This window comes from Panthera tigris, chromosome C1 (assembly GCF_018350195.1).
Source record: "Panthera tigris isolate Pti1 chromosome C1, P.tigris_Pti1_mat1.1, whole genome shotgun sequence".
NCBI lineage: Eukaryota > Metazoa > Chordata > Mammalia > Carnivora > Felidae > Panthera > Panthera tigris.
Window position 1 is genome coordinate 149,412,660 of NC_056667.1, and position 25,525 is coordinate 149,438,184.

At 36.4% G+C, this 25,525-nt stretch overlaps 1 protein-coding gene across 3 annotated transcripts in view; it reads left to right on the plus strand.

The window, feature by feature from the left end:
• The first annotated feature begins 1,016 nt into the window (after nt 1-1,016).
• PSMD14 (proteasome 26S subunit, non-ATPase 14) overlaps nt 1,017-25,525 on the plus strand; it is a 98,176-nt gene continuing 73,667 nt past the window's right edge. For 2 of the 3 annotated variants that reach the window (XM_042994569.1, XM_042994567.1), the window contains exons 1-3: nt 1,017-1,220; nt 7,427-7,550; nt 10,286-10,337. Coding sequence is in view for 2 of the 3 variants with exons in the window: in XM_042994567.1 (XP_042850501.1) it covers nt 10,290-10,337 (48 nt within the window). In the remaining variant the exon portion in view is untranslated. Of the gene's footprint in view, nt 1,221-5,003; nt 5,052-7,426; nt 7,551-10,285; nt 10,338-25,525 lie in introns of those variants that run through there. The other variant, XM_042994568.1, reaches the window with a different exon arrangement.

A 25,525-nucleotide genomic window follows, 5' to 3' on the forward strand; every position in this document is an offset into this window, starting at 1 on the left:
AAGCAAATAGAAGAGGAACAGGTTTGGGGGTAAACATAAAGATTTTGATCCAAATATAGTATTACCTATGGTTAAAATAACCCATGTTTTTTGTTTCTGTTTTCTTTTTTTTAGATAGAAATGGACTATCTTTAAGAGGGAAATTCAGTATAATTATGCCTACTCAAGTAGCTTTGGATTCAGATGCTGTAATCCCTCCTTTCCCTCTATCCAGGGGATTCATCATTTTTGATTTAGAAATGCTTTAAAGATGCTCATTATTTGGAATATATTTGATAAAGTGAGAGGGACTGGGTGAACATGTTGCCCTAAACAGAGCCTGTTGCGAAGTATGATATAAATTCGTCAGTAATCAGTCATTTCTTGGGTGGTTTTGCTATCTGAAAACCTAGCACAGAGCAGATAATGGGTGAAACGTTATTGATGCTAATTCTATGGAGAAACGTCAGTAAGTGTTTTGTTTTTGAGCCCTGTAAATTGGGCTTAAAATAGGTGGATTTAACATTTGGGAAACGTTGGTTTTCCTTGAAATCCAATCCCTGGAAAGCGGCGAAAACAAGGAGGCGGGTAGACTGCAGTGTGGAAAAGAACCCCTGACCGATTTCCCCTCTCTTTACACCCCTCCCTTTTCTGCTTCTCAGATGACCGAGTTCAAACGAACCTTTCAGTTCTTGAGTAGGACCGTGGTGAACACCCAAACGAAAGGGGTTCTGGTTTCTGCAACCCTGTAGTTACATTTCCTAGCCCGTCACCTCCTGGGCCTGGTAGGCGGGCGTCCTAGAGCTCGACCGCGGCCTGGACGCGAAGAGGAGGGGAGAAAAAGGTGGGGGGGGGAGAAAAGGGTGAATGTCTGAGATGCGGGAGCGGCGCGGGCGCTAACTTCCGTCCCGCCCTCCCAGCCTCGCCTGGAGAAGCGGGGTTGCCCGCGCCGTCCGGGTGGCGCAGGCCTCCGGGACGCCCGCCGAACTCCCGAGCCGTCTCCAATTGGCCGTCGGGGGAACGGAAGCCGAAGCAGAGGAGTGAACCCGGAAGTGCTTCGCCGCGGAGGCCCGGGCGACTCTTTTGAATGGAATCGGGCTGATTCATCGCCGGTTCGCGGAGCCAGAGCCCGGCGGAGTCTGAGTCGCCGCTGCAGCTGCTGCCGTCTTCGCCGCCTCCGCGTCACCGCAGGTGGGAGACGAGAATCCAGACCGCGGCCTCCCGTCCCCGCCCGCTTTTAGGTAAGACGGGGAAGGCAGGGCCCCGGAGGTCCGCGGAGGCAGCCGAGCTAGGCCGCCGCCGGCCCCGCGCCTTCCTGAGTCACGTTGCCCAGCCGGGTTGCCGCTGGAGGCCTGGGCCCTGACGGAGGAGTCCAGGCTCCTTCGTACTCCTCGCCGGTTATTCGGGCCTCTCTGGATGTAGTCTCCTTCTTCCAGGAGTTTCTGCTTCGCTGAATTCATCACATTTGGGGGACCCTCTTCTCCCGACACCAGGAGAATCCTTGTGTATGGCCTCTGTGTGTGTGTGTGTGTGTGTGTGTGTGTGTGTGTGTGTGTGTGCTCTATTGATAGTTACTCCGGTGTTGAAAAACTTCAAAGAAGGTAGAGGAAACAAGGGAGAGAGAATTAAATTAACTTTTTCAGTGAAGGCATGCTTGCTTTATCACTTGTGCTACCCATGGGCCTTGACCCCTTTTTTTCTTAGTGTTAAGATTTCAGCTCCCTTCAAAAACCGGACAAAAACCCCAGAGATGCACTGGTGTTTAGCCTTGAAACTTTCCAAAGCAAAGTGTGGTTCTTCGGCTATGCTTTTTAGCTTACTTTCAATTTGTCCTAATTGAGTAGTTCTTGGTGAATAGGTAGCATTTCCTGTTTTCAGTAAAGTAGAAATCTGCTCTGTGTTACCTCTTGGAACTTTTCCTTGGGACGTACTTTTGTGTCTGTCAAGAGAAGAAAAAAATGTAAACTTTTCGGAAGAGTTGGAATGTAAATTTGGTGACCGAATGAAAAAGTCTTGAAATAAAAAATGGTAACTTAAAAGTTGATAAAGATTCATGGGAAAGGCAGGGAAGAAGCCTTAAAAATTAGCATAGAAATGCAGTTCCAAGGTGTAAGTTTTTTTTTTTTTAATTGCTACAAAAATATGTTTTTTATTACTAAGTTAATGTTTATGAGTAAAGGAATAAGTCAGTCACTATAATGTTGAAATAACAAAAAAGAACTGAATACAATGTTAGTGGAGATAATTAACACAATGGTGGCTTTCTTGTTTTGTCCAGTAAGGCTAGCAACTGGCTCATTTAAAGTTTATATGTTTTAAACAAATTTAACAGAAGTGGGACACTAACTACAGTTAAGTTGTGTTCAGTGAAGTGATATTTAGTGAAAACCCTGGATATTGTCAGAAAACAGTTTTGAAGTCATCTTTCAATGAAGCCTCACCTGTTGACTTTGGGAGAAATTGTTTTTTCTCCTCAGGGTTGCTTGGTAAATAATATTTTGCTGTTTTAATGTAAAGCTTACTTTTGCGTTTATTTTTATGCTTGTGATGTAAACCTTGTTTTTAGTATGTAGGTTTACAACCTATGTTTGATTATCAGTAACAAGAGATTGTGCTTTTGTTTTCCATTATACAGCAGTGTTCATTTCATAATTCAGTGTCCACTTCTGAAAGTCTGACCTGAAAATTCACATGATTTATTACTAATGATCTTGTCATATACCCAGTTTGTTGCACTCCTTTGACATTCATATCCTGCTTTGTGATATTTTGGTGTCCCCATCTGTAAAATGAGAATTGGATTAAATAATCGCTTCTGGCTCTAAGATGATCATAACAATAGCAGTAATTATTGAGTACTTTATAAATGTTCCAGGCACTATAAGAGGTGCTTTGTATTTTTTCTTACACTGATTTCCAGGAGGTAGATTATTATCCCATTTTATGGATGAAGTCTAGAGACGAGAAGAAGGTAACTTTTTACAGATCGTACCGAGAGTAGGTCATAAAGCCCAGATTCAAATTGAGGTATGATAGCCTTCAGAGCCTTTCTGGCTCTACCCTGCCACCTTTCACTATATGTATTTTTTTATGGGTTTATATCATTCCTCCCAGATAGAGTATAGATTCTTTGAGTGAAAGTTACTGAGTTTCTTAGTGGCTCTATTTCTGTATCACCTTATGCACAAAGTAGTACAGGTTTTCCCTGCTATCTGAAAGTCAGCTTTACCCCACTTCACTTTTACAGAAGACCTGCATTATACCCATTATTGCTAACAGATAGAAATCTGAAGAGGATTTTCGCTTTTACTAAATGGTAACTGTTTTCTTCGATTTATACCATTTCCACTTAGGAAGGTTTTCATAGGAACATTCTGCTTTTGGATAAGAGGGGGAAACTTGTATTTAATGAATGTTTAATTGAAAGTTGTAATTAGGAGACAGCACAAGAAAAGATATTTGTAACAGTTCCATCTTTACTGTTCTAAAATGGAAAAATCTTGCTTTCAAAATCCTATTTATATAATTAAAAGTTTAATATCGACTCTGTTTCTTCCACTGAAGAAAGCCTTTAAGAAAGTCAAAAACGTTTCCAATTACTTTCCACAAATCAGAGTAGAGGAATTAGAAATACAGTGAGATCACAAATATGGAGTAAAGGATTTAGCATCAGTCTGAAAAGTAATGTAACTGTAGCATGGATTGGGGAGTAAAAAATGAAAATTGAACTAAGAAACAATGATAAACTCGAACAACTAAGGCCTTCATGATTTGTTGAATTTTATGAATTACTAGGAAAACGGTGTCCCTTGTCCCTTGTGAAAAGATTGAAGAGTTAAAAAATTGCCACATTCCAAATCCAGATTAAGATAGTTTTGAAGGATCTGTTTTTAGAGTTATTCATAGTTCCATACATTTCCTATAAGTATTTGAGAATTGATTTATTTTAATTCCATCAGGAACACAATCTAACTGTATCAGGTTCTAACCAGATACTAACTTAGAGAGATGAAGAAGTAGAAAATCATCAACTTTTAAAAAAAAATTAAAATTTTTAAAAAATGTTTATTTATTTTTGAGAGCGAGAGAGACAGAACATGAGCAGGGGGCGGGGCAGAGAGAGAGGGAGACACAGAATCTGAAGCATTCGCCAGGCTCTGAGCTGTCAGCTCAGAGCCCGATGTGGGGCTTGAACCCACTAACTGAGATCATGACCTGAGCCAAAGTCGTATGCCCAACCGACTGAGCCACCTAGGTGCCCCGAAAATCATCCACTTTTGATGTACAACCTTTTGAAAGTACTGATACTTATTTTGTATTGTTACCAATTTGGATTGTAAACATTATATATGACATATTAGTTACAGCTAAACGCTTTGTTCATATTATCTGATAATGTTTTAAGTAAAGTTAATCATATCATGAATGAGCTCTTGGGTCCTCTGCTTTTTGGTAGGTGTAAAAACTTGGTTTAGATCCATAGAAGTTTTCTATGGCTGGCCTGCCTTCCCTCCCTCCCTCCCTCCCTTCCTTCCTTCCTTATTTTTGAGAGAGAGAGAGGGACGGGCAGAGAGAGGGAGACACAATCTGAAGCAGGCTCCAGGCTCTGAGCTATCAGCACAGAAGTCCGACGCTTAACTAAGCCATCCAGGCGCCCCTGTATGGCTTTTATTTTGAAGAATTGGAAGTATTGTCTTTTATGTTATAGTTTAACACTTTAATTTTATAAACCCTTTTGCTAAAATCTGCAAAATTCAAGTCCCTCTTCTCCAGTGTAATTCATTTAGTACTGTGAAATGTACCTATTGTTTTGAAATTCGGTAAGTGGCAAAGCATGTGGGAAGAAAAATCTTTGGTGTATGAACTGTAGCCATACTAAGGAAAGTGGTGCTGAGGAGAGCTGTTAGCACTCCTTGTTTACTCACTATATGTCAACCATTATGTTAAGTGTTGTTTATGTCCATTGTGTTCTTTAATCCAAACAACTGTATAAGGTGGATGCTGTCCTTATTCCCATTTTGCAGATAAGGAAACAGTCTCAGGGAGGTAACTGACCCCAGGACACAGAGCTAGTAAGTATTAGAGACAAGATTTGAGTCCTGGCACTTGTAACACAGAGTCATAGCTCTTAACCCTCATATATATAAAGTATGCATAACATAAAATTTATCATTTTAATCATTTTTAGATGTATAGTGGCTTTAAGTACATTTACGTTGTGCAGCTGTCACCACCATCCATTTCTGGAACTTTTCCATTTCCCAATTGCAATACTTTTGAAAACATTGATAGCTCATAATTTTATTGAAGAGAGGATGGCTATCATCTCTGCTCACAAAATGTTTTTTGCTTTTAGATTTATAAACACCAATAGAGTTAGTCCAATGATTTTTTTCATTCTACATTATCTGTTTACTTTTGTTCATCTTTGTGGACACTTCAGCATTTGTCCACATATGAGCTTCATCAACATCATTATACATCTCTTAGCAAAACAGGTTCTTGTTGTAAAATAGTGTGTAATGAAGTCCTTCTTGTTGAATTCCCAACCAGATGAGAAAGTTTTTCTTTTTTAGTCTTAGAAATATTGTTCACTCATTGATCCACTTAAAAAAAATTTTTTTTAATGTTTGTTTATTTTTGAGAGAGAGAGTGAACAGGGGAGGGGCAGAGACAGAGGGCAAGAGAGAATCCCAAGCTGGCTCAGCACTATCAGCACAGAGCCTGATGCGGGGCTGGAACTTAGCAACCGTGAGATCATGACCTGAGCCAAAATCATTCACAGTGTTGTGTAACTACCCCATCACTATCTAGTTCCAAAACGATTCCATCATTCTGAAGTAAAATCTCTTACCCCTTAAGCAGTTTCTCCATTTTACACCTTTCCTGCAACCTCTGGCAATCACTAATCTGCATTCCTTTTCTATGGATTCATATATTTGGGATATTTAATATAAATGAAATCATACAGTTTGTGACCTTTGTGCATGGCTTCTTTTATATAGCATAATGTTTTGAGGTTCATTCATAATATAACGTGATGGTACTACATTCCTTTTTATAGCTTAATAATATTCCATATATTCCATCATGTGAATTTGTTTATCCTTCCATCTTTTGATGGACATTTGGGTTGGTTCCATTGTTGGGCTGTTGTGAATAGTGATGCTATAAATCTGCATGTACAAGAGTTTGTTTTGAAGACCTATTTTCAGTTCTTTTGGATATATACCTAGGAGTGGAATTGCTGGGTCATATGATCATTCTTTGTTGAACTTTTTGAAGAGTTCCCAAACTGTTTCCAGCGATGATTGGTTCTTAAGTTCGAGAAGATCTTAAGATCTTAAGAAGTTCTTAAGATCGAGAAGATCTAGGGTATTGTCATTTGAAGATGTATAGCCTGAGATTTTGTTTATATCAGTGGTTCTGAACTGGGAGTGATTTTTGCCCTTCCAGCAGACATTTGGCAATGTCTGGGGACATTTTTGATTATCACGACTTGGTACGTATTAACGGTACCTAATGGGTAGAGGCCAGGGATGCTGCAAAACATCCTGTAATGCACAAGACAGCCCCCTGTAACAAGAAATTTGGTTCTAAATGTCAGTGCTGAAGAAACCCTGGCTTATAACACCAATTTTATTGTTATTGTTAGAGACTAGAGTGTTACCTGTTTTTTACATTCACCTTGTGATTCTCTAATAATTGCGAAACTTTTTTTCTCTGTCAGTTTTCTCTTGGACATTATGAGTATAATATGCAAAGTTCTGAATTCTTAGCTGTGCTCAAATGAAAGCTAAAAGACTACAAAGGTGATGTCTCTTGTCCTTTATGTGTTTTTGAAAAGTGGTAAATGCTTTGGACAGCACAATAAGAAGTGAAGGATTAAGCAATAGCAATAATGTATTTCACTATTGCATCATTTTCGATAATTCTTATTCTTCCATTTTCTTGGTGTTTTTTGTCTTTTTGGTGTAGTTGGGGATAATTGACTAAGAAATGACAAATTCCTATGATAATGAAATAGCAAACTTTGAAACATAGGAAAAAGAACATTACTAAGATTCCATAGTACATCATAGGTTTGTATGTAATGTGCAGTGGACCTATACAGTAATTGCACAATAGAATGTTCTATTTAAAAATATGAGTAAGTTTTCTCTGGTCTTTGAAACACCTCTAGAAAGACTAAAAGTCATAAAATGTCAATCCTTACATATAACTAAAACTGCTCAAAAAAGAAAGTTAGGAACAAAATTTGGATGTGGGGTCAATCCTTTGCTCTGTAGCTCTCTGGGATGCTATTTCTTCCATATTCTTCTGAAGTTGGTGATTAAAAATCAATTTTGAGTTCTATTTCAATTTTAGGAATTTTGCTTCGTTTAAAGCTCTTGGCATATTTTCCTCCATTGTTCTCAAAGTAATCATATCTTATCTACTTTTCTAGGAGGGAGAGAGAAAAAAAGTACTTGGGAAAAGTTATACCTGTCAGTATTAGCAGGAGCTTAAGAAGAAATTTGTCAAACAACGAATTGAAGCTTAACACCACAAGAGTTGTAGTTACTGACCAGGTGAGAATTAAGAATGTATATAATTTTTGCCTACTGTTTTTAGGATATGATATATGAAAATGTATCTTTTAAAAAAAACAGAAAATGTATCCTTTTTTTTAACATACATCAAATTATAAATAAGTGATAGATGACCAGATTTAAAGCTCATGAAAGTCATTTAGATAACTAGCATTTTTGTTCTTATTTGCTTTCTATAAACTCTTTTAAAGAGTAGTGTGATTTAGGGTGCCTGGGTGACTCCGACTCTAGGTTTCGTCTGGGGTCATGATCTCACAGTTCATGAGTTTGAGCCCCACGTCAGGCTCTATGCTGACCGCGCAGAGCCTGCTTGGGATTTCTCTCTGCCCCTCCCTGGCTTGCTTTCTCTCACTCTCTATCTCAAAAGATAAGTACATAAACATTAAAATTTTTTTAAAAAGTAGTGTGATTTAGAACCTTTATCAATGTATTTCATTTCCAAATGTTAATATTTTTATTAAACCTCATTATGTTATCTAAACTGTTTTAGTTTGTTAAATATTTTTTCCTGTTTGCTGAGACATCTAATTTTGCTAAAAACACAAATTTGACCTGCCAGATTTTCTTTCCCTCTGCTCCCCACATCGCTCATGTATATTCACAGCATCTGGAGTCTGTGTAAAGTCATCAGAAACAACACAGGGGAAATAGATAAACTGAACACAGCTGGGAATCGACTTTGGCCTGGAATGTATATAATGTCTAAAGTATACTGTATGTTATTAGTTTTCTTACCATTTCTTCTTTAAGTTTATAAGCTAGAAATGATACAAAAGAATTTTTTCCTTTGGTAATATATTCTAGAGAAATGTCTTTAATATTTTAAAATATTCAGGTTCCCCCCATCCCCCATTTATAGACTTTAAAAAGTGCCATGTATTGAATGCTATATTTGAGTTGAGGAATTTTAATGAGAATTTGATGGAGATTTTGTTTGTAAATGTTGCTATTAGGAGGATGTGTTAACGTTGTAAAGCAGAAATTTTATCTGGACTATCAAGTTTTCTTGTGTGCCTTTCTTTTTTTAAAGTGAATTTATCCATTGTGAATCTCACAGACTTGTTGATATAAAGTTGTTTATAAATTGTTTATATAAAATTCAAAAACAACTAGTTTATGCCATTAGAAGTTGGAATTCTATCTTTGCGTGGTGGTAGGGACTGGAAAAAGGGGCATGACAGGTGTTTTTAGGTGCTGATAATGTTGTTTCTTTATCTAGGTGGTGATTATGGGAGAGTATTCACTTTGTGAAGATTCCATGCCTATATCATTTGTGCAAGTTTCCTATATGTGGACTTGAGTAAAGTTTAGAGTATTAACATTGTTAAATATAGAAGTTAATTGTTAGCAAGATTCAGCAAAAATGATTAGGCTGTAATGATCTTGAGTATATTATTAAGTTTTAGTTTGTATAGCAGTTCTAACTAGTAAAATAACATGAACAGATGACTAATTTGTTAGCATTTAATATAGAATATAAATTGTAATACCATTTTCTAAAGCATACATTTATTTTTTTTAATTAAAAAAAAATTTTTTTTTAACGTTTATTTATTTTTGAGACAGAGAGAGACAGAGCGTGAACAGGGGAGGGGCAGAGAGAGAGGGAGACAGAATTTGAAGCAGGCTCCAGGCTCCAAGCCATCAGCCCAGAGCCCAACGCGGGGCTCGAACTTCTGGACCGCGAGATCGTGACCTGAGTTGAAGTCAGACGCTTAACCGACTGAGCCACCCAGGCGCCCCACTAAAGCATATATTTAGAAAGAAAAGGAAATTTTAAGGCACTAGCGATTTTCAAGTAGAAGAAGTGCTTCATTGCCATGTTTAACATTTAACAACATTTAGCTGTACTGGTATTAATTTTTTATAATTTGGTTACTCTTTTTTTTCATTTGAGGCCATATTGGTACTCTTTCTATTTCTTTGATTTCTTCTGAGTTTTTCAAGCTTATAAGAATGTCTTCTATAGTTATTCTAGATTGATAAAATTAATCTTTGTATTGATTAACTCTAAAATTATAATTGAGACAGCAGTTGAATTTCCTCAGTGAAAAAGGTATATGTCTACACAACATCTGAAATAATGCAAAATGTCTGCGTAGGTTCTAGAACACTATCTTCATGCATTTAATGTTTACTTTATAATATTTCTTTTAGTATAATGAGTTCATTTTAAAAAAGGCTTTGATGCTAATTCAGAGATCCATAATCTGCTCACAATGTCTTTCACATGTAGTTTTGATGATAACTGACAAGCTGTAAGTTAATTAGCACAGAACTTACTAATGAGGATGTTAAAATTTAATTTAAAAGTGAGGATTTTTATTTGTATACTCTGGACAAATTGAAGGAAATTCAATCATACATATGATAAGCATTTCAGGCACTTTTTCCTCATTCGGGTACTTTATTAGATAACAATGAGAAAATATAATTAACTTAATGATAGCAAAGTTTTGAAAGTATGCTAAGATTGCTTGTCTTTAAAATCGGGGATAACCCAAAACCAAAGCAGTAAAGTAAGGTCTGTTAATTAGCATGGAAGACAGCTTCTTGAATTAATATGTGGTGTTAATTAACAGGAAGTCTGATGTTGTGTTGTAATTACCACCAATATTTTTGACATACTGAGTGACTGAAGGTGAATTATATAGATAGCAATTGAGTAAACACTTTTGTGCTTAGGAACGTTTTCCTTTGTTTCTGTTTCCTAGAAATATGGACAGACTTCTTAGACTTGGAGGAGGTATGCCTGGACTGGGCCAGGTTAGTATATATAGACCGTTAGTATTTTTTGTGTGTGTAAACTGCATGTCTTTCTCTAGTTACCCAAAGAGAAAGAAATCACTCCCAAGAAATTGTCTCACAGATAACCTTATGGTAAGAAGCTTACCTTATTGCTGGTTGTTGTATTGCAACAGTAAATAACATGTGGAGAACATTTTCTATTATCTTAATTATTTTCTCCTAGGAATAAGAATTTTCTACTTTTTAATTTAAAATTTGAGTGTATGTGAGGTTATCAATCTTGCCTTTTAGTAAAAAAAAAAAAAAAAGGACTCAAAATATCTTATTTCTGGGTTTACAATGTAGAAGTAACACATGAAAAAGTAAACATGGCATCCTCTTGGCAACATTGAGAAAACTGACCCATAGAATGTATGTACAATTTTAAAACTGATGGATTCCTTATAGTAGTTATGATACATGGGTGAATTAATATGTAATATCTCTTTTGTTTTTTAAATTTGGTATATACGGTTTCTTACATTCCTATTAAAACTAAATTTGTTTTCACTTTTAATACTATATTTACCTTCATGCTGTTGGGCAAACAGTCTGTAGATAGATTTTTTTTTTTTTTTTGTCTCAAAGTATTTATTCTGCTTTTAGCTGAAGAAGAAACTTCTGCCATTTTTTGAGTTCTGCACTGATTATCTTTCCAGTCCTCCATTCACAAAAGTGATAACTATGTGTTGTTCTTTTCCTGAGACTTTTATGTAATATGTTGTTTAATGACCAAATTTTGGGAATTTTTTTTTCCTAAAGTTTATTTATTTTCTTAGTAATCTCTACACCCAGTGTGGGGCTTGAACCCACAACCCTGAGATCAAGACTTGCATGCTCTTCTGACTGAGCCAGCCAGGCACCCCGGGAATATATTTTTTTAATTATTTTTATTTATTATTATTATTATTATTATTATTATTATTATTATTTTTGCCTTCTGTTGGGGCTGGTTTGTAGACCTGAGAATATTTTTATAACCTATCTTATAACCCTTTTTTTTAGTTACCAGCTTTCCCTCATTTCCGTATCACTGGCAGTGAGTTTGTCTTCCTTCATTTAAAGTAGTCTGTATTTGGTGAAAGAAAGTTTTGTTTGGGATTTCATGGTGTTTTCAGTGTGGAGGCACTTTTACCCAAATTCCTTGAGTAGATCTATTATGGCTTCTACTAAACTTTCTCCTGTTAGAAAACTGGAATCATTTTGTGATTCTGTATTGCATCCTTGTGTAGACATCAGCTGTTTTTACTTTTATTAGTGTTGAATATTTCTCAGGTTCATTTACTGTCAGCATGTTTCTTTATGATTCTTCATTTTTGTAAGAGCTGTGTAATCCATTCTAAGAGGGCTGAGCCTCTCTGAATTTGACCCTTCCAAAACTGTGTCCATACTTTTATAAGCATTCTAGATAACTTCTAGAATTCCCTAATGTATTCTGAAATGAGCAATAACAACATTAAGGCATATGAAAGTGTCAGAAGTGAGCTGAGGTAGTATGTAGGTACTGCAGTTTTACCTGCAAAATGTAGGCAATGGTAATTGCCTTAGTAGAATTCTTTTTCTTTTTTTGCCTTAGTAGAAGTTGCAGCAAATTTAAATACCAAAGTAATTTTTCTTAAGCATTAGATGCAATAAATTATATATCCATGCTGGAAATCCAAATCCATGCTGGGGAAATTTCTGGACGTGAAATAAGGTTTTATTGACCACAGATTGAGCTATATTGTATCTCAGTGACCACTGCAAACCTTTGCAGTAAGTGAAAAGCTTAAGTTTGGTTCAATAGCTTCTCCTTGGTTTCTGATACTTAATTGCCTCATGTGTCCTCTGTATTCTTTTTTGAACTTAAAAATATGTTGTTTGAGAATCTGTTATTTCATGTATGTGTTTCATCTTCCCAGTTAGATGACAAACTCTTAAGGGAGAATTTGTGGAGTGCTAATTTCTGTGATATCTCCTTTATCTAATACTAGTGTGCAATGATTTTTTTTCCTAACATTTTATTTTACTCTTGTTCTAGACTTACTTGACAAATACTTAAGTGTTACTTTTGCAACAAGTGTTATAATAACAAATAATGTTATCATAACAAATACGTGTTACTTTTCAATAAACAGGAATAAAACGTTGTGTATTGTTTATTTTTAATAAAGACAAAGATATTTGGATTGGTAATAACTACTCTTTCCATTCAGTAATGGATAGTAGCCAATAAAATTAAAAAAGGAGACATAAGCTGCTTTATCCCTCCAAAAATAAATGGGGAATGTTACTTTCTTACCATTTAACAGAAAAGTCATAATGTTGTTATAAATAGGGGCAGAGTACTTGCTGGTAAGTTTGCAGATGGCCCTTTTAAAACATGAGACTACGAACAGAACAGAGTTCTTCATCTTAACAACTCTTAACTGTCTCTGAAATTAAGTGATTTTCTTTTCTCCGTGGCTAATCTTTCCACTTATTCTCTGATCCCATCCTCTCTTGAAACTTTGCTCTTTTCAATTGACCCCTTTCTCTGCCTACAAAAATGTTTGTCTTCTGTATCCAGAAACAACAAAACTTCACTGCATTCTGCCATTAAGCCTTTTCTTACATTTATTTCTAAAATTTCTAAAGCAACAGCTTATACTCAAAGATTCTACTTCCTTTATCGACTCTTGTGAGGTTATATACTGGCCTCTTCCATTACTATTTTAGAATTGCTCAAATTGCCAAATCTATTGGCCTACTTTAGTTCCCTTTTCACTGGGCTTCATTATTTTAAAACTGTTCACAATGTCTTTATTAAAACTTTACCTTGGTACTTTTTCCTAGTTCTTCATTATTGTGTCCATACCTACAAAACAACTAGAAGCTTTATTTTTTTTTAAATATTAATTTAAAAAAACTTTTTTTTTAAATGTTTATTCTTGAGACAGAGACAGAGCGTGAACAGGGGAGGGGCAGAGAGAGAGGGAGACACAGAATCTGTAACAGGCTCCAGGCTCTGGGCTGTCAGCACAGAGCCCAATGCGGGGCTCGAACCCACGAACTGTGAGATCATGACCTGAGCCGAAGTCAGACGCTTAACCGACTGAGCCACCCAGGCGCCCCTAAATATTACATTTTTAAATGTTAATACTTGAACAGTGATAGGCTAACATCATTAAATCTATCCACAGTCTCCTATATAAACCTATCAGTAATTTGAAGTAGAAACAAGCAGATGTTTTATTAGAACTATTAAAATTTGTAAACTAGTGGCTTTAAATTTCAAATGTATTTTTTTATTTGCTAACGTGCTTACAAACATGAAATTACTGTGAGACGTGAGATGATTTATTAAATGCATGTACTGTTGTAAATTTGGCATTTGGCTACTTGATTGTCTTTATAACTATCCCAACTTAGGTCTTGACTACTAACCTTTCTGCAAGCTGTGAGGACAAAACTCAAGAGATAGGTACAGCTAAAGCATAATCTCCAGTCTCTTAAAGTTTTAGTTTAAGTCTTTGGGTCTATTTTAGCTTTAGAAACAGGGCAGTCTTTTCAGATTTTAATCTTCTCAAGCTTAAAAGTAAATGCCTTCTTTTTTTTCTTTTATTATTTATTTATTTTGGGGGGGAGAGAGAGAGAGAGAGAGAGAGAGAGAGAGAGAGAGAGAGAGAAAGAAAGAGGAAGAATCCCAAGCAGGCTCTGCACCATCAGTGCAGAGCCTGATGTGGGGCTTGAACACTCAAACCATGAGATCATGACCTGAGCCAAAATGAAGAGTGGGATGCTTAACCAGCTGAGCCACCCAGGCACCCCAAAAGTAAATGAATTCTTAAGTAAAATGTCGGTAGCATCTGTTGGCTTGTCTTGTATTTGAAATTGTTAGGCCAGTATATTGATTTTCTAAGAACATTGTTACTTAACCTAGGTATCTTACATTTTAGTAGACGCATAGCAATTATGTTTAAGTGCTTGGCACATATTAACTACTTTGAGTGGATACTGGTGCTCATTAAAAACAGTATGATTTGAAAGTAGAGTGGATGTGGGGTTTCTAACTTTTTACACAGTAAAGGTAAATAAGACTGAATTGAGAAGATGATGTTTGAGCTAAACTTTGGAATGAGTATATGGCAACACATATTCAAAATGTTGGAGAATAAGTGATGTAAGGGAAAACAATGAGGAAAGAATCTGGTAAATGAATTTGGAGTAGATTGTGAAAGGGTTGAATGCCATTCCTGTTGATTCTTACTTTTTCTCCCCATAGGCATTATAGTTTATAAACTTTTTTTTTTTTTTGTAGCAGAGTTACGAGGTAATTCAATCTGTATTCTTGAAAAGTAATTCTAGTGGTAGTTTGCAGAATAGATAGAAAGGAAGAGATTGAAGTCAGAGTCCTCAATTATATGAAATACTTCTGACTTTTAACCTTTCAGGCACATAGTAGGATTTTACTTTTCCATCATTTTTTAAGTTAGCCTGAACATGATTTTGCTTTGACCAATGGAATGTGAGTTGGAAATTAATAGGTCACTTTTATGTGGAAGCTTTAAGTATGATTTGCCTGTCCTGGTAATCAAGGAAGCATGGAGATCTTTGTTAGCTGGGTCCCTGAGAGGGAATGAAAAACCTGCAAGTCAGAAATCCTGGACTTTTGTGTGAAATGTCCTAATTATTTTGGTCTCTGGTTTTTGTTTTAAGAAACATGATGTAGGCCAAACTAAGCACGTATGCAGACCTGTGTTGCCTATAAGTAAGTTATCAGTCGGTATCTTTTCTGATACAGGCCCTTAGTGATTTCCAGATGCAAAAATAATGGACAATACTCTAGATGAATGATCAGAGGAGGCTTTCTGAAAGTGGTGAGATGTAAGCTGAATTTTGAAGGAGTATTTCAGGTAGCGTGATTTAAACAAAATAAGTTCCTGAATTGGATGTGTTCTAGTGTATTTGTTATAACTCTCAAATCCATGCAGTGTATGGCTTTTGTATACATAACTAATAACGAGTTTTCTGTTTCCATGGGTCTTTGAGTAGAAATGTTTGTTCAGTTGTTTGTCTTTTGAATTTTGGTCTAATGTTTTATAGAAAGGATTAACATAGTAATGGGAAAAAATACTTGGAATAAATGAAGAAATAATACCATTTTCATAGATAAGGAGTTTTAATATCAGATGCCAGTTTTCCAATTTAATCATAAATCCAGTGCAGTTCCAGTAAAAATATCAACCAGCATTTTCATGGAATTAGAAAACTGATTCTAAAATTCATATAGGTGGGGTACCTGGGTGGTTCAGCTGGTTAAGTGTCCGGCTTCTGTTCAGGTCATGATCTCGTGGTTCATGGGTTCGAGCTCTGCATTGGGCCCTCTGCTGTCAGCACAGAGCCTGCTTTGGATCCTCTGTCTCCCCTCTGTTTCCCCCTCCCCACCCCCCAAGGGTGCTCTTTATCTCTCTCAAAAATAAACGTTTTAAAAAGTATGAAATTCATATAGGAAAAAAATAATCCAAAAATAGCAAAGAAATTGTTAGAAAGGAAAAGGAAACTTGCTCTACCAAAAATCAAAATATATTTTAATATTATATGCCTCAAGTAGTATAATATTGGTATGTAGATAGATCAGTGCAATCAATTAAGAAGTCCAGAAGTAGAATTATGCATATATGGGAACTTGATTTGTGATAGAAATTGTACTAAAAATTAGGAAGGAGAGGCCTGTTCATTAAATGATGCTGGAACAAGTGGCTTTCTGTATTGGGGGAAAACTAATAGTAGATTCCTACTTTATTCTATACACAAAAATGTATAGCACATGGATTGAAGACATGACTATGAAAATCAAACTTTATAAGTTTGGAAGACACACCAATTAGGATGGCTGTTATCCCAAAACAAAAAAAAAAACACAACAACAACAACAAAAAACACAACTAGAAAATCACAATTGTTGATTGGGATGTAGATAATTTGGAACCCTGTGCATTACTGGTAGGAATATAAAATTATGTTACCTCTGTGGAAAACAGTATGGTGGTTCCTCAAAAAATTAAATGTAGCATTACCATATGACACAGTAATTCTATTTCTGCGTATATATCCCAAAGAATTGAAAGCTGGGACTTAAAGATTTTTGTACACCTATGGTCATGGGATTATTCACAGTGGCCAAAAGGTGGAAACGACTTGTATCTTACTGATAGATGAGTAAATAAACAAAATGTGATATGTACATGCTATGGAATATTATTCAGCCTTAAAAAGGAAGGAAAAATCTGACATACCAAATTCAACATGGATAAACCTTGAAGACATGATGCTAGGTGAAATAAGCCAGTCACAAAAGGACAAATATTGAGTGATTCTGCTTATATGAAGTACTAGTCAAATTCATTGAGACAGAAGGTAGAGTGGTTGTTGTAAGGGGTTGGGAGACCTAGTGATGTGGTTGTTAGTGTTTAATGGGTACAGGGTTTCAATTTGGGAAGATGAAAAAATTCTGGAAATGGATAGTGGTGTTGGTGGCACAATAATGTGAATGTACTTAAAGCCATAGAACTGTATACTTAAAAATGTTTAAATGATAAATTTTGTGTTGTGTGTTTTTTACCACAATACAATTTTCAATATTTTTATAATGAGATTAATACCTACCGTAGATGTTTCTTAAAAGGATTAAATAAACTAACGTGTCAGTCACACAGTAGACAGACCCCATAAAATTTTTTAGAAGAAAATTTTGCCTTTATGACCTCCGAATAGGAAAGCAAAACTCATAAGGTTGCTAATTTGACTGCTTCAGTACATTACTATCTCTTGTCCCAACAAAGACTGTAGAAACAAACTTAAAAGACAAGGGATAGAGAAGATGTTTGTAACACATTTGTCTGCAACACATTTAGCAGAACCATAAATCAGTAAGACAATAAAAGACAACCTCAGAAGAAAGAACATGTAATGGCAATTTGTAGAACAAGAACTGCCAGCAAGTAGGAAAAGATACTCAGCTTCACTGTACATCACAGAAATGAAAATTAGAACAAGTATTAGAGTTTTTTAAAAACAAAAGTCTGGGGGCCCCTGGGTGGCTTGGTCGGTTGGGCGTCCGACTTCGGCTCAGGTCATGATCTCACGGTCTGTGAGTTCAAGCCCCGCGTCGGGCTCTGTGCTGACAGCTCAGAGCCTGGAGCCTGCTTCCAATTCTGTGTCTCCCTCTCTCTCTGCTCTTCCCAGTTCATGCTCTGTCTCTCTCTGTCTCAAAAATAAATAAACGTTAAAAAAATCTAAAAAAAAACCAAAAACACAAAAGTCTGTTAAGTGTTAAGATTTTGGAAAGCAAAGATTTTCACGTAAGTTTTTTCCCTTTGGTTAGGTGTGGGTGTGCAGTATGGGTGTGAGAATTGGTTAAGGATTGTATATCAGTGTTTTAGAACATTACGTGGCAAATAGAGAACCATAAATATACGTTGAATGAACACACTGTGTATGGAGTGTAAATGCTTGAAGTCACTTTGGAAATTAATTTGACGGGTATGTAGTAAAATTGAAAATGCCCTGACTTCTGTGACTCAGCAATTCCATTTATTCACTTTAGAGAAATTCTCACACACATGTGTCAGGACACATGTTTAAGGATATTTATTATGACATTGTTTAGATTATTGAAAAATTGCAAACACCTAAATTTCTGTCTGTGGGAAAATGTGTTACTGGAATATAATGGAATGGAATTATTATACTCCAGTTAAAATGGACTAGATTCTTAGACTTATAAACATATTAAGGGAAAAAGTCAGGTTGTAGAGACATATACAATATGAAAGCATTAATGTTAATTTAAAACACAATACTTTTTTAAAGGGTACGTAACTTAAGTAAAAGTTTAACAAATTCTACAGCAACACTATCGAGTAGAGCTTTCTGCAATGATGGAAATATTCTATATGGACTCTAGTACAATAGCCACTAGCTGTATTTGGCTGTTACGCACTTGAAATGTGAGTAGAACAACTGAAGAACTGAATTTTAAATTTTACTTAATTTTAATTTCAATTAATTTAAATTTAGTAGCCTCGTGTAGCTGTTCAGTCCATGAAGTATGCCCAGTGTGATCTGAATTTTTAATTTTAATTAAATGTATTATTACATGTAGCTAGCAACTACCTTAGGCCTAGATAAACCAACACAAATTCATGAGAAGGGAGGGAGGTAAAAGGAACTTTTATTTCATATATACTGTTTTTTATTTTTACTTTTATTTTTTTTAATTTTTAAAGTTATTTGTTTGTTTTGAGAGAGAGAGCACAAGTGAAAGTGGGGGAGAGCCAGAGAGAGGGAGAGAATCCCAAGCTCTGACAGTGCAGAAGAGCCCGATGTGGGGCTCAGTCTCACAAACTGTGAGATCAGTCATGACCTGAGCAGAAACCAAAAGTCAGAAACTTAACCGACTGAGCCACCCAGGTGCCTCTGTTCTCTCTTCTTAATAGACAAATGAACAAACAAAAAATAAGCAAAAGAACAAGTCAGTGAGTACCATTAAATGACGTTAAATAACATTTTCTTGTACTTTTTTAAATGCTGATTTAGTTTTGAGAGAGAGAGGGAGACACAGAATCCAAAGCAGGCACCAGGCTCCGAGCTGTCAGCACAGAGCCTGACTCAAGGCTCGGACCCACAAACTGTGAGATCATGACCTGAGCCAAAGTCGGACGCTTAACTGACTGAGCCACCCAGGCACCCCGCCTTTAGTACTTTTTAAAAAAGTCACCAAGTAAAACAAAACCAGAAATGCATCTTAATTTATTTTTCAGTACTTCTTTTTCATGCCTTGCTTAGGCATTCCATATAAATCTAGAGAGGTTGCCAGAGGCTAGACTATGTAGGGCCTTGTAGAAGATGCTTTTCCAACTGAGTTGGGAAATCATTAGAGATTTTTCAGCAAAGGAGTTAATGCTTGAAACATTTTTTAAAAACCTGGGTACTCTGGAGAGGAGAGGTAAGATGGCAAGAATGGAAGCAGAGACAAAAAGGCTACTACAGCACTATTTTAAGATAAATTACAGATTTTCATAGAAGGCTTTTTTTTATATGTTCCTTGAGCTCTTTAGCTTGTTTTGACAACTTTTTATATACTGATGGATGCTTCTGGTTACCTTTTTTTTTTCTTTGATTCTTTGAGTATTCTATCCTTAGGTGATCCTCTGAACATTTACAAAGAGCCCTTCTAAACATTCGTAGATTAATTTGGCCATTTTTCTGCCTATTAAGAAGTAGGGAAGGGTCAAGAAATTGTATTTGTTTTCTTTGCTTAACTACAAATAAATAGTGATTTTGCTTTAGAAACAAAGCAAAAATATAATATGCCTTTATTTTTTTTCATTTGCTGTGCTTGCCAGGTAATCTATTATTTTTAAAGTATAGTTCCTAATTATTCATGTACTTGAGCTGGTGTTTCTACTGTAGAAAATTAGGAAAGGTCAGGTCAATAGCAAGCTAATTAGAGCATACTCTTTCTAGTTGTCATTGTAATGTAATTCTGCTGAATAGATATTAAGCCCCATGAAAAATGTGGTGCACTTGAGAGGTCTCAAATCTACTCTTGAGATTCTCAAGTAAAAGGAAAACAAATTCCTGGTGGGTGCATTGTGGTTACTCTCTGTCATCTTGTTTGAACTTTCTAGTGAGTGGTCTTTCAAGGGGAAGGATCTTTGACACTTGTGAATGTTAAACTTCTAATTTGATGTGAAATTACCATAAATGGTTTTGTTTGAGTTCTTTAAGGGGAGCAGTTATTTTCTTCTTTCTTTTTTCTTTTTTTTTTTAATTAAAATTTGTTTTCCATTTTTTTAAGTTTACTTATTTATTTTGAGAGAGATAGGAGACAGTGCGAGCGGGGAGGGGCAGAGAGAGAGAATCCCAGGCAGGCTTCACACTGTCAGCACAGAGCCCGATGTGGGGCTTGAACCCCACAACCATGAGATGATGACCTTAGCCGAAATCAAGAGTTGGATGCTCAAACCGACTGAGCCACCCAGGTGGCCTGGGGAGCAGTTATTTTCAATTACAGTGAGATTGCCTTCCAAACTTACATTCTGATGAAATAGAGCATCAAAATTATGAGGAAAAATGAAACATTAAAATTTTAAATTTGAAGTCAAATATATGACGGACTAAGACATTTGATACCATTTTTGGTAGAAAAAGTATATGGGATGAGAAATAAGAGAAGATACCCCTGTTTAATATAGGAAACTAAGATATTGCAATGTAATCTCAATATGCCAAATGTGTGGGATGTTACGATCTTGAAAATCTGGTGTATGTCGTTTTCTTCCCTACCCTCAACATTGTTTTGCATATTTGATTTATTGGCCGTCTTGCTCATTTGGAGCACTGATCTTTGGGTTTCCAGTTTTAAACTTTTGTGATGTAACTTGTAACTTTTCAGATCATATTACCATTTGGACAGTTCTCTAGATAAAATACTAATACTCATTTAAAATCTGGACAGATATGGTTAGTGTTCTCTCCCACAACACATTCAAGGTGGTTCTTTGTGGGATGTTATCTGGGTTGAGTGCCGGGGAAGCATATGCCACCAGAGCAGGGCAATAGTCTCCCTCAGGCAGCTTCCCAGCACTGCTCTTCACACTGCTGGTGGTTTCACAGGCTCTTCCTGCCGGGACACTGAATGCCTATGTTGAGCACAATGGGAAGGCTTAGGGACAATGAAGAATAAATTAATGATTTTGATAGTTACACTTTTACTCCTGTGTACATTTTCCCTCTTTTCACCCAAATACGTTCTTACCTGCCTATGGTAGCTCTCTGTTAATTAGTTCTTTGTTCTCTAGCGTTCTAAACACCAGAGCCTAAGTAATTAATTGAAAGCAAAATGCCAATCAAAAGTAGATAAACTAACAAAATCTAGTTTTGGTAAGGCACCCTTTAATGTTTTGTAGAAAAGGTGTTCTTTTACTTCATGGAAACTGCTTATTTCATTGCCTAGTAGAATATATTTTTGTTATCTTTAAATAGCCATATCAGTGTAGGGAGACCATTTTGATTTTACTTTAGTTTGCCCCTGGTTCCACAGTTTCAGGCTATTATTTCCTTCCCATTTTACCCTCTGATTTCTATTTAAATTTTTTTAATTTTTCATTTTTTATTTTAGAGAGAGTGAGAGAGAATGTGAAATGGGGAAGGGGGCAGGAAGGGGGGAGAGAGGGAGAGAGAGAGAGAGAGAGAGAGAGAGAGAGAGAGAGAGAGAGAGAATATTAAGCAGGCTCCACACTGAGCAGGGCTTGATCCTACAACCCTGGGATCGTGACCTGAGCCAAAATCAACAGTTGGATGGATGCTCAACCTACTGAGCCACCTAGGCACTCCCCTAATTTCTGTGTTATAGATTAAATGAGATCTTTGAACATTTTATAGTTCAGTCTTTCAACAAGGCTCTTCCTTAGGGGTTTCCTTGAGGGCTGTGAAAATTGTAGCAATATAGGGAGATAGCCAAATACTCCGAAGAGGGAATGTAATTGTTAGTGGGGTCTAGGGCAAGTGTATGGCTCCATAAAGAGAACCCACATATTTTTACAGTTATCAGGATTCCCCTAGAATTTATAGAAGTGGTCTTATACTGAATATGGACAGATCCCGAATGCTTCCCATGTTTTGATGTGAGGTGTTCTATGTACTTAATCTCCTCATTTAATCCTCATAACAATCCTATATGAATAGGGATAATTATTCCTGTATTATAGGGTTGAGTCACAGAACTAAGAAGTGAAGTTAGACTTGGAACTCAAGTCTGATGCCAAAGTCTATTCTATATCAACAACATCTATATCAGGTAGATAATCTTATAGTGTTGTCATTGGCTACTTTCTTCATAAATTAAAAAATCTTAATTAGTCTGGAAATTTTTATTGCAAAATGTAGGTGAAGAGTAAGATGCTTGCTTTTTAAATTTTTAGGAAACCTAAAATATTTGAGAGGATTTTTCTTTATTGTGACATGTAATATCAATTTCATGTTTTAAGAATATTTAGGTATTGACTGCTTATTTCATTTTATTCCCTATGATAATGTATAATGTATACCTTGACATATTGGCAAAAGCAGAGTATACAAATAGGACAACTTTTTAAAGAAGGTTTATGTTCCTTTCTCCTTTTAGTTTATAAAACATTTTCCTTACTATTCAGAAATTGATTAGTGCTCTAAATTGACTGCCAAAATAAAGTTGTTATATTAAAAAAATTACTTTTGGAAAGACGCTCTTTACTAAGCGAATTTGAATGACCAGTCTTGTTGTACCTTGACTTGTAATAATGAAAGAAGAGGTACAGAGAGCTGTTTTATTTGAATAATAGACTTGCCAATTAGCCATCAAGTGCTTCCATCTGTGAAATTTTTGATCAGATGGGTTAGCTGGGATGTTTCCAGACTAGGGCATCATAAATGGCACTTGAAAACTGTCACTTTGATGATGAGGTTTCAAGTATTACACTGCTTGATGCTGTGGAACCTTTTTTTCCTTTTGCAGTACCATGTTTTTTTAGAACATACTGATCCCACTTATGAATTCTGTGGCATCAAGAGAACTTGGGAGACCTGCCACTGATGTAAAGTTCTGCTTAATCTGCTGCTCTGCCCTGTGCTGAGATTGGTTTTTAAACCAGAGTATTAACAGCTTCTTTAATGGCCTGCACAGTAACATTGGTTGGAGATCTGACTGGCACAAGCAGGCGATGCTCATTGCCCATGGGCCATGAAGCTGGCACACACTGGCAAGTTTCTTTGTACTTTCCTGGTAACATACATTCATTTTCAAACGTCTCCCTCCCTTAAATAAATGTAGAGTAGTCTGAGGCCACTTAAGTGTTGAGATTTCTACATGTAGCAGTTATATGGAATGAATTGAACATCTGTCTTGTATATTTTTTAGGATTTAAATTACTTACTGGTAATTATTACATTTTAAGATTTGTTTAGTAATTTGGAAATATAGATTTCTGGAATAATTGTCATATGTTTTTTTCTCACTGTGCCATATCTTCCTTGCTTGGTCTTATAATTAAAAAAATTTTTTTTTAATCTTTGTTTTTGAGAGAGAGACAGACACAGTGCGAGCAGGGGAGGAACAGATAGAGAGGGAGACACAATCCAAAGCAGGTTCCAGGCTCTGAGCTGCCAGCACAGAGCCCGATGCAGGGCTTGAACCCACAAACTATGAGATCATGACATGAGCCGATGTCAGACACTTAACCGATTGAGCCACCCAGGTGCCTGCTTGGTCTTATATTTTATAGGATGTTTTCCTTAGTAAGTTGACTTCTTCGAATGCTTGTGGATATGGTTAGATTATGGAGTCCCTCTCTGGTCCTCAATTTGTGTACGGACATATTCATGCCTTTGTCATTTTGTGGACACCAGCCTGGCTTTCTCTCTGCCTTGGCACAGATCTCTGATCTGTCTAAACTCCCTGAGAAAGGCAGTAGGCAAGGATGAAAGCCCACATTCTGGAACTAGACTAGATCTGAATGGCCTAGAGAGACTAGAGAAAATGACAATACAGTATCCATATGCAGGAAAACAGATGTCTGGGGTCTTGTTCCTATTCATTTTTCTTCCAGGGTTTGTTTTCATATGTTAACATCATCCTCAGTCCCTTCAACCTCTCTGAGTGGACTTTGTCCCAGTGAGAAAAAAGTATCAATTCAAATGTTTTGTTGTTTGTTATTTTGGATTATCTAACCACTGTGCCCTTTTTATTCTTAGGTTTGGCTTTTCTTCCCTCTCCTAGGCAAAAATGTCCAGGAGTTCATAAATAGCATTAATTAAGCAACAGGTTTCCATTTTACAGAAGAAATTGAGGCATATGGCAATTAAGTAACTATGACATTTGAAGGAAAAAATAATGATTTCAGAGTGGAACTGAATGACTTGCTTTTAGGTGTTCCTATGTAGAGCCTTAAACAACAGTATAAATGGATGTGACAGTGTGATCTTTGCCTTCCTTCCCAAAAGAATAGAATTTTCCCCTGGGCGTTTTGACCACAGCTTTAATGCTCTGTAATAAGTTTTGGTTGACTTTTTATTTTTTTTCCTGTCCCCGTTCCTTTAATTCCTCTGAAATAACAACTCTGTAATCTTTTGGTTGGTATTCCAAATTGTATTGGGCATAGATGAATGTTTAATGACGTTAAGGCAGAGGTCAGTAGTATTTCTAGGAAATCTTGGAGAGATGTTTCCTATCTCTTAATCTCTTCTCTGTTATGCCTCAGAACGTCTGAGATTTTTATGCTTCTAACCAGCATAAATCAAGGAGTTGTTTTGAGAACTGAACAAAGTAGTTTTAAATAGGTAGTTACTTTTAAATAGGTAGTATGACTTCTTACAGAGTTCAGAAGTTAGAACTGTGTATAAGTTGAATAAGTGCCTTGCCATTTCTGTCATCTTCTCTAGAAACAACCACTGTTAGCAGTTTCTGTCCTTCTAGAGATACTCTGTATTAGTGCTGTCCAAGTAGCACCTTCCGTGAACAAAGAAACATGGTATACGCAGCTGTGCAATATGGTATCCACTAGCCACATGTGGCTGTTGAGCCCTTGAAATATGGGTGGTATGACTGAAGAACTAAATTTTTAAATTTAATTTTAAATAATTTAAGTTTAAAAGTTTATTAGAGAGAGAGAAAATGAACCAGCAGGGGAGGGGCAGAGAGAGAGGAAGACAGAGGATCTGAAGCAGGCTCTGTGGTGAAAGCAGAGAGCTAAATGTGGGACTCGAACTCATAAACCATAAGATCATGACCTGAGCCAAAGTTGGACGCTTAACTGACTGAGCCACCCAGGGGCCCCTCAATAATTTAAGTTTAAATAACTACAATTTAGCCAGTGGGTACTGTATTGGACAGTGGGAATATACATACTTAATAGTATATCCTGGATATTGTCCCCTCCCATATTCAGTACCTATAAAGCTACCTCATTTTTCTTTAAGTGATTGTTATCCCCTTTTATGGATGAACCATGACTTATTTAACCAGTCTTCTGTTGATAAACACTTAGGTTGTTTCTTTTTTTTTTTTTTTTTTTTACTATTTATTTATTTTTGAGAGAGCGAGAGAGACAGAGCATGAGCAGGGGAAAGACAGAGAGAGGAGACACAGAATCTGAAGCAAGCTCCAG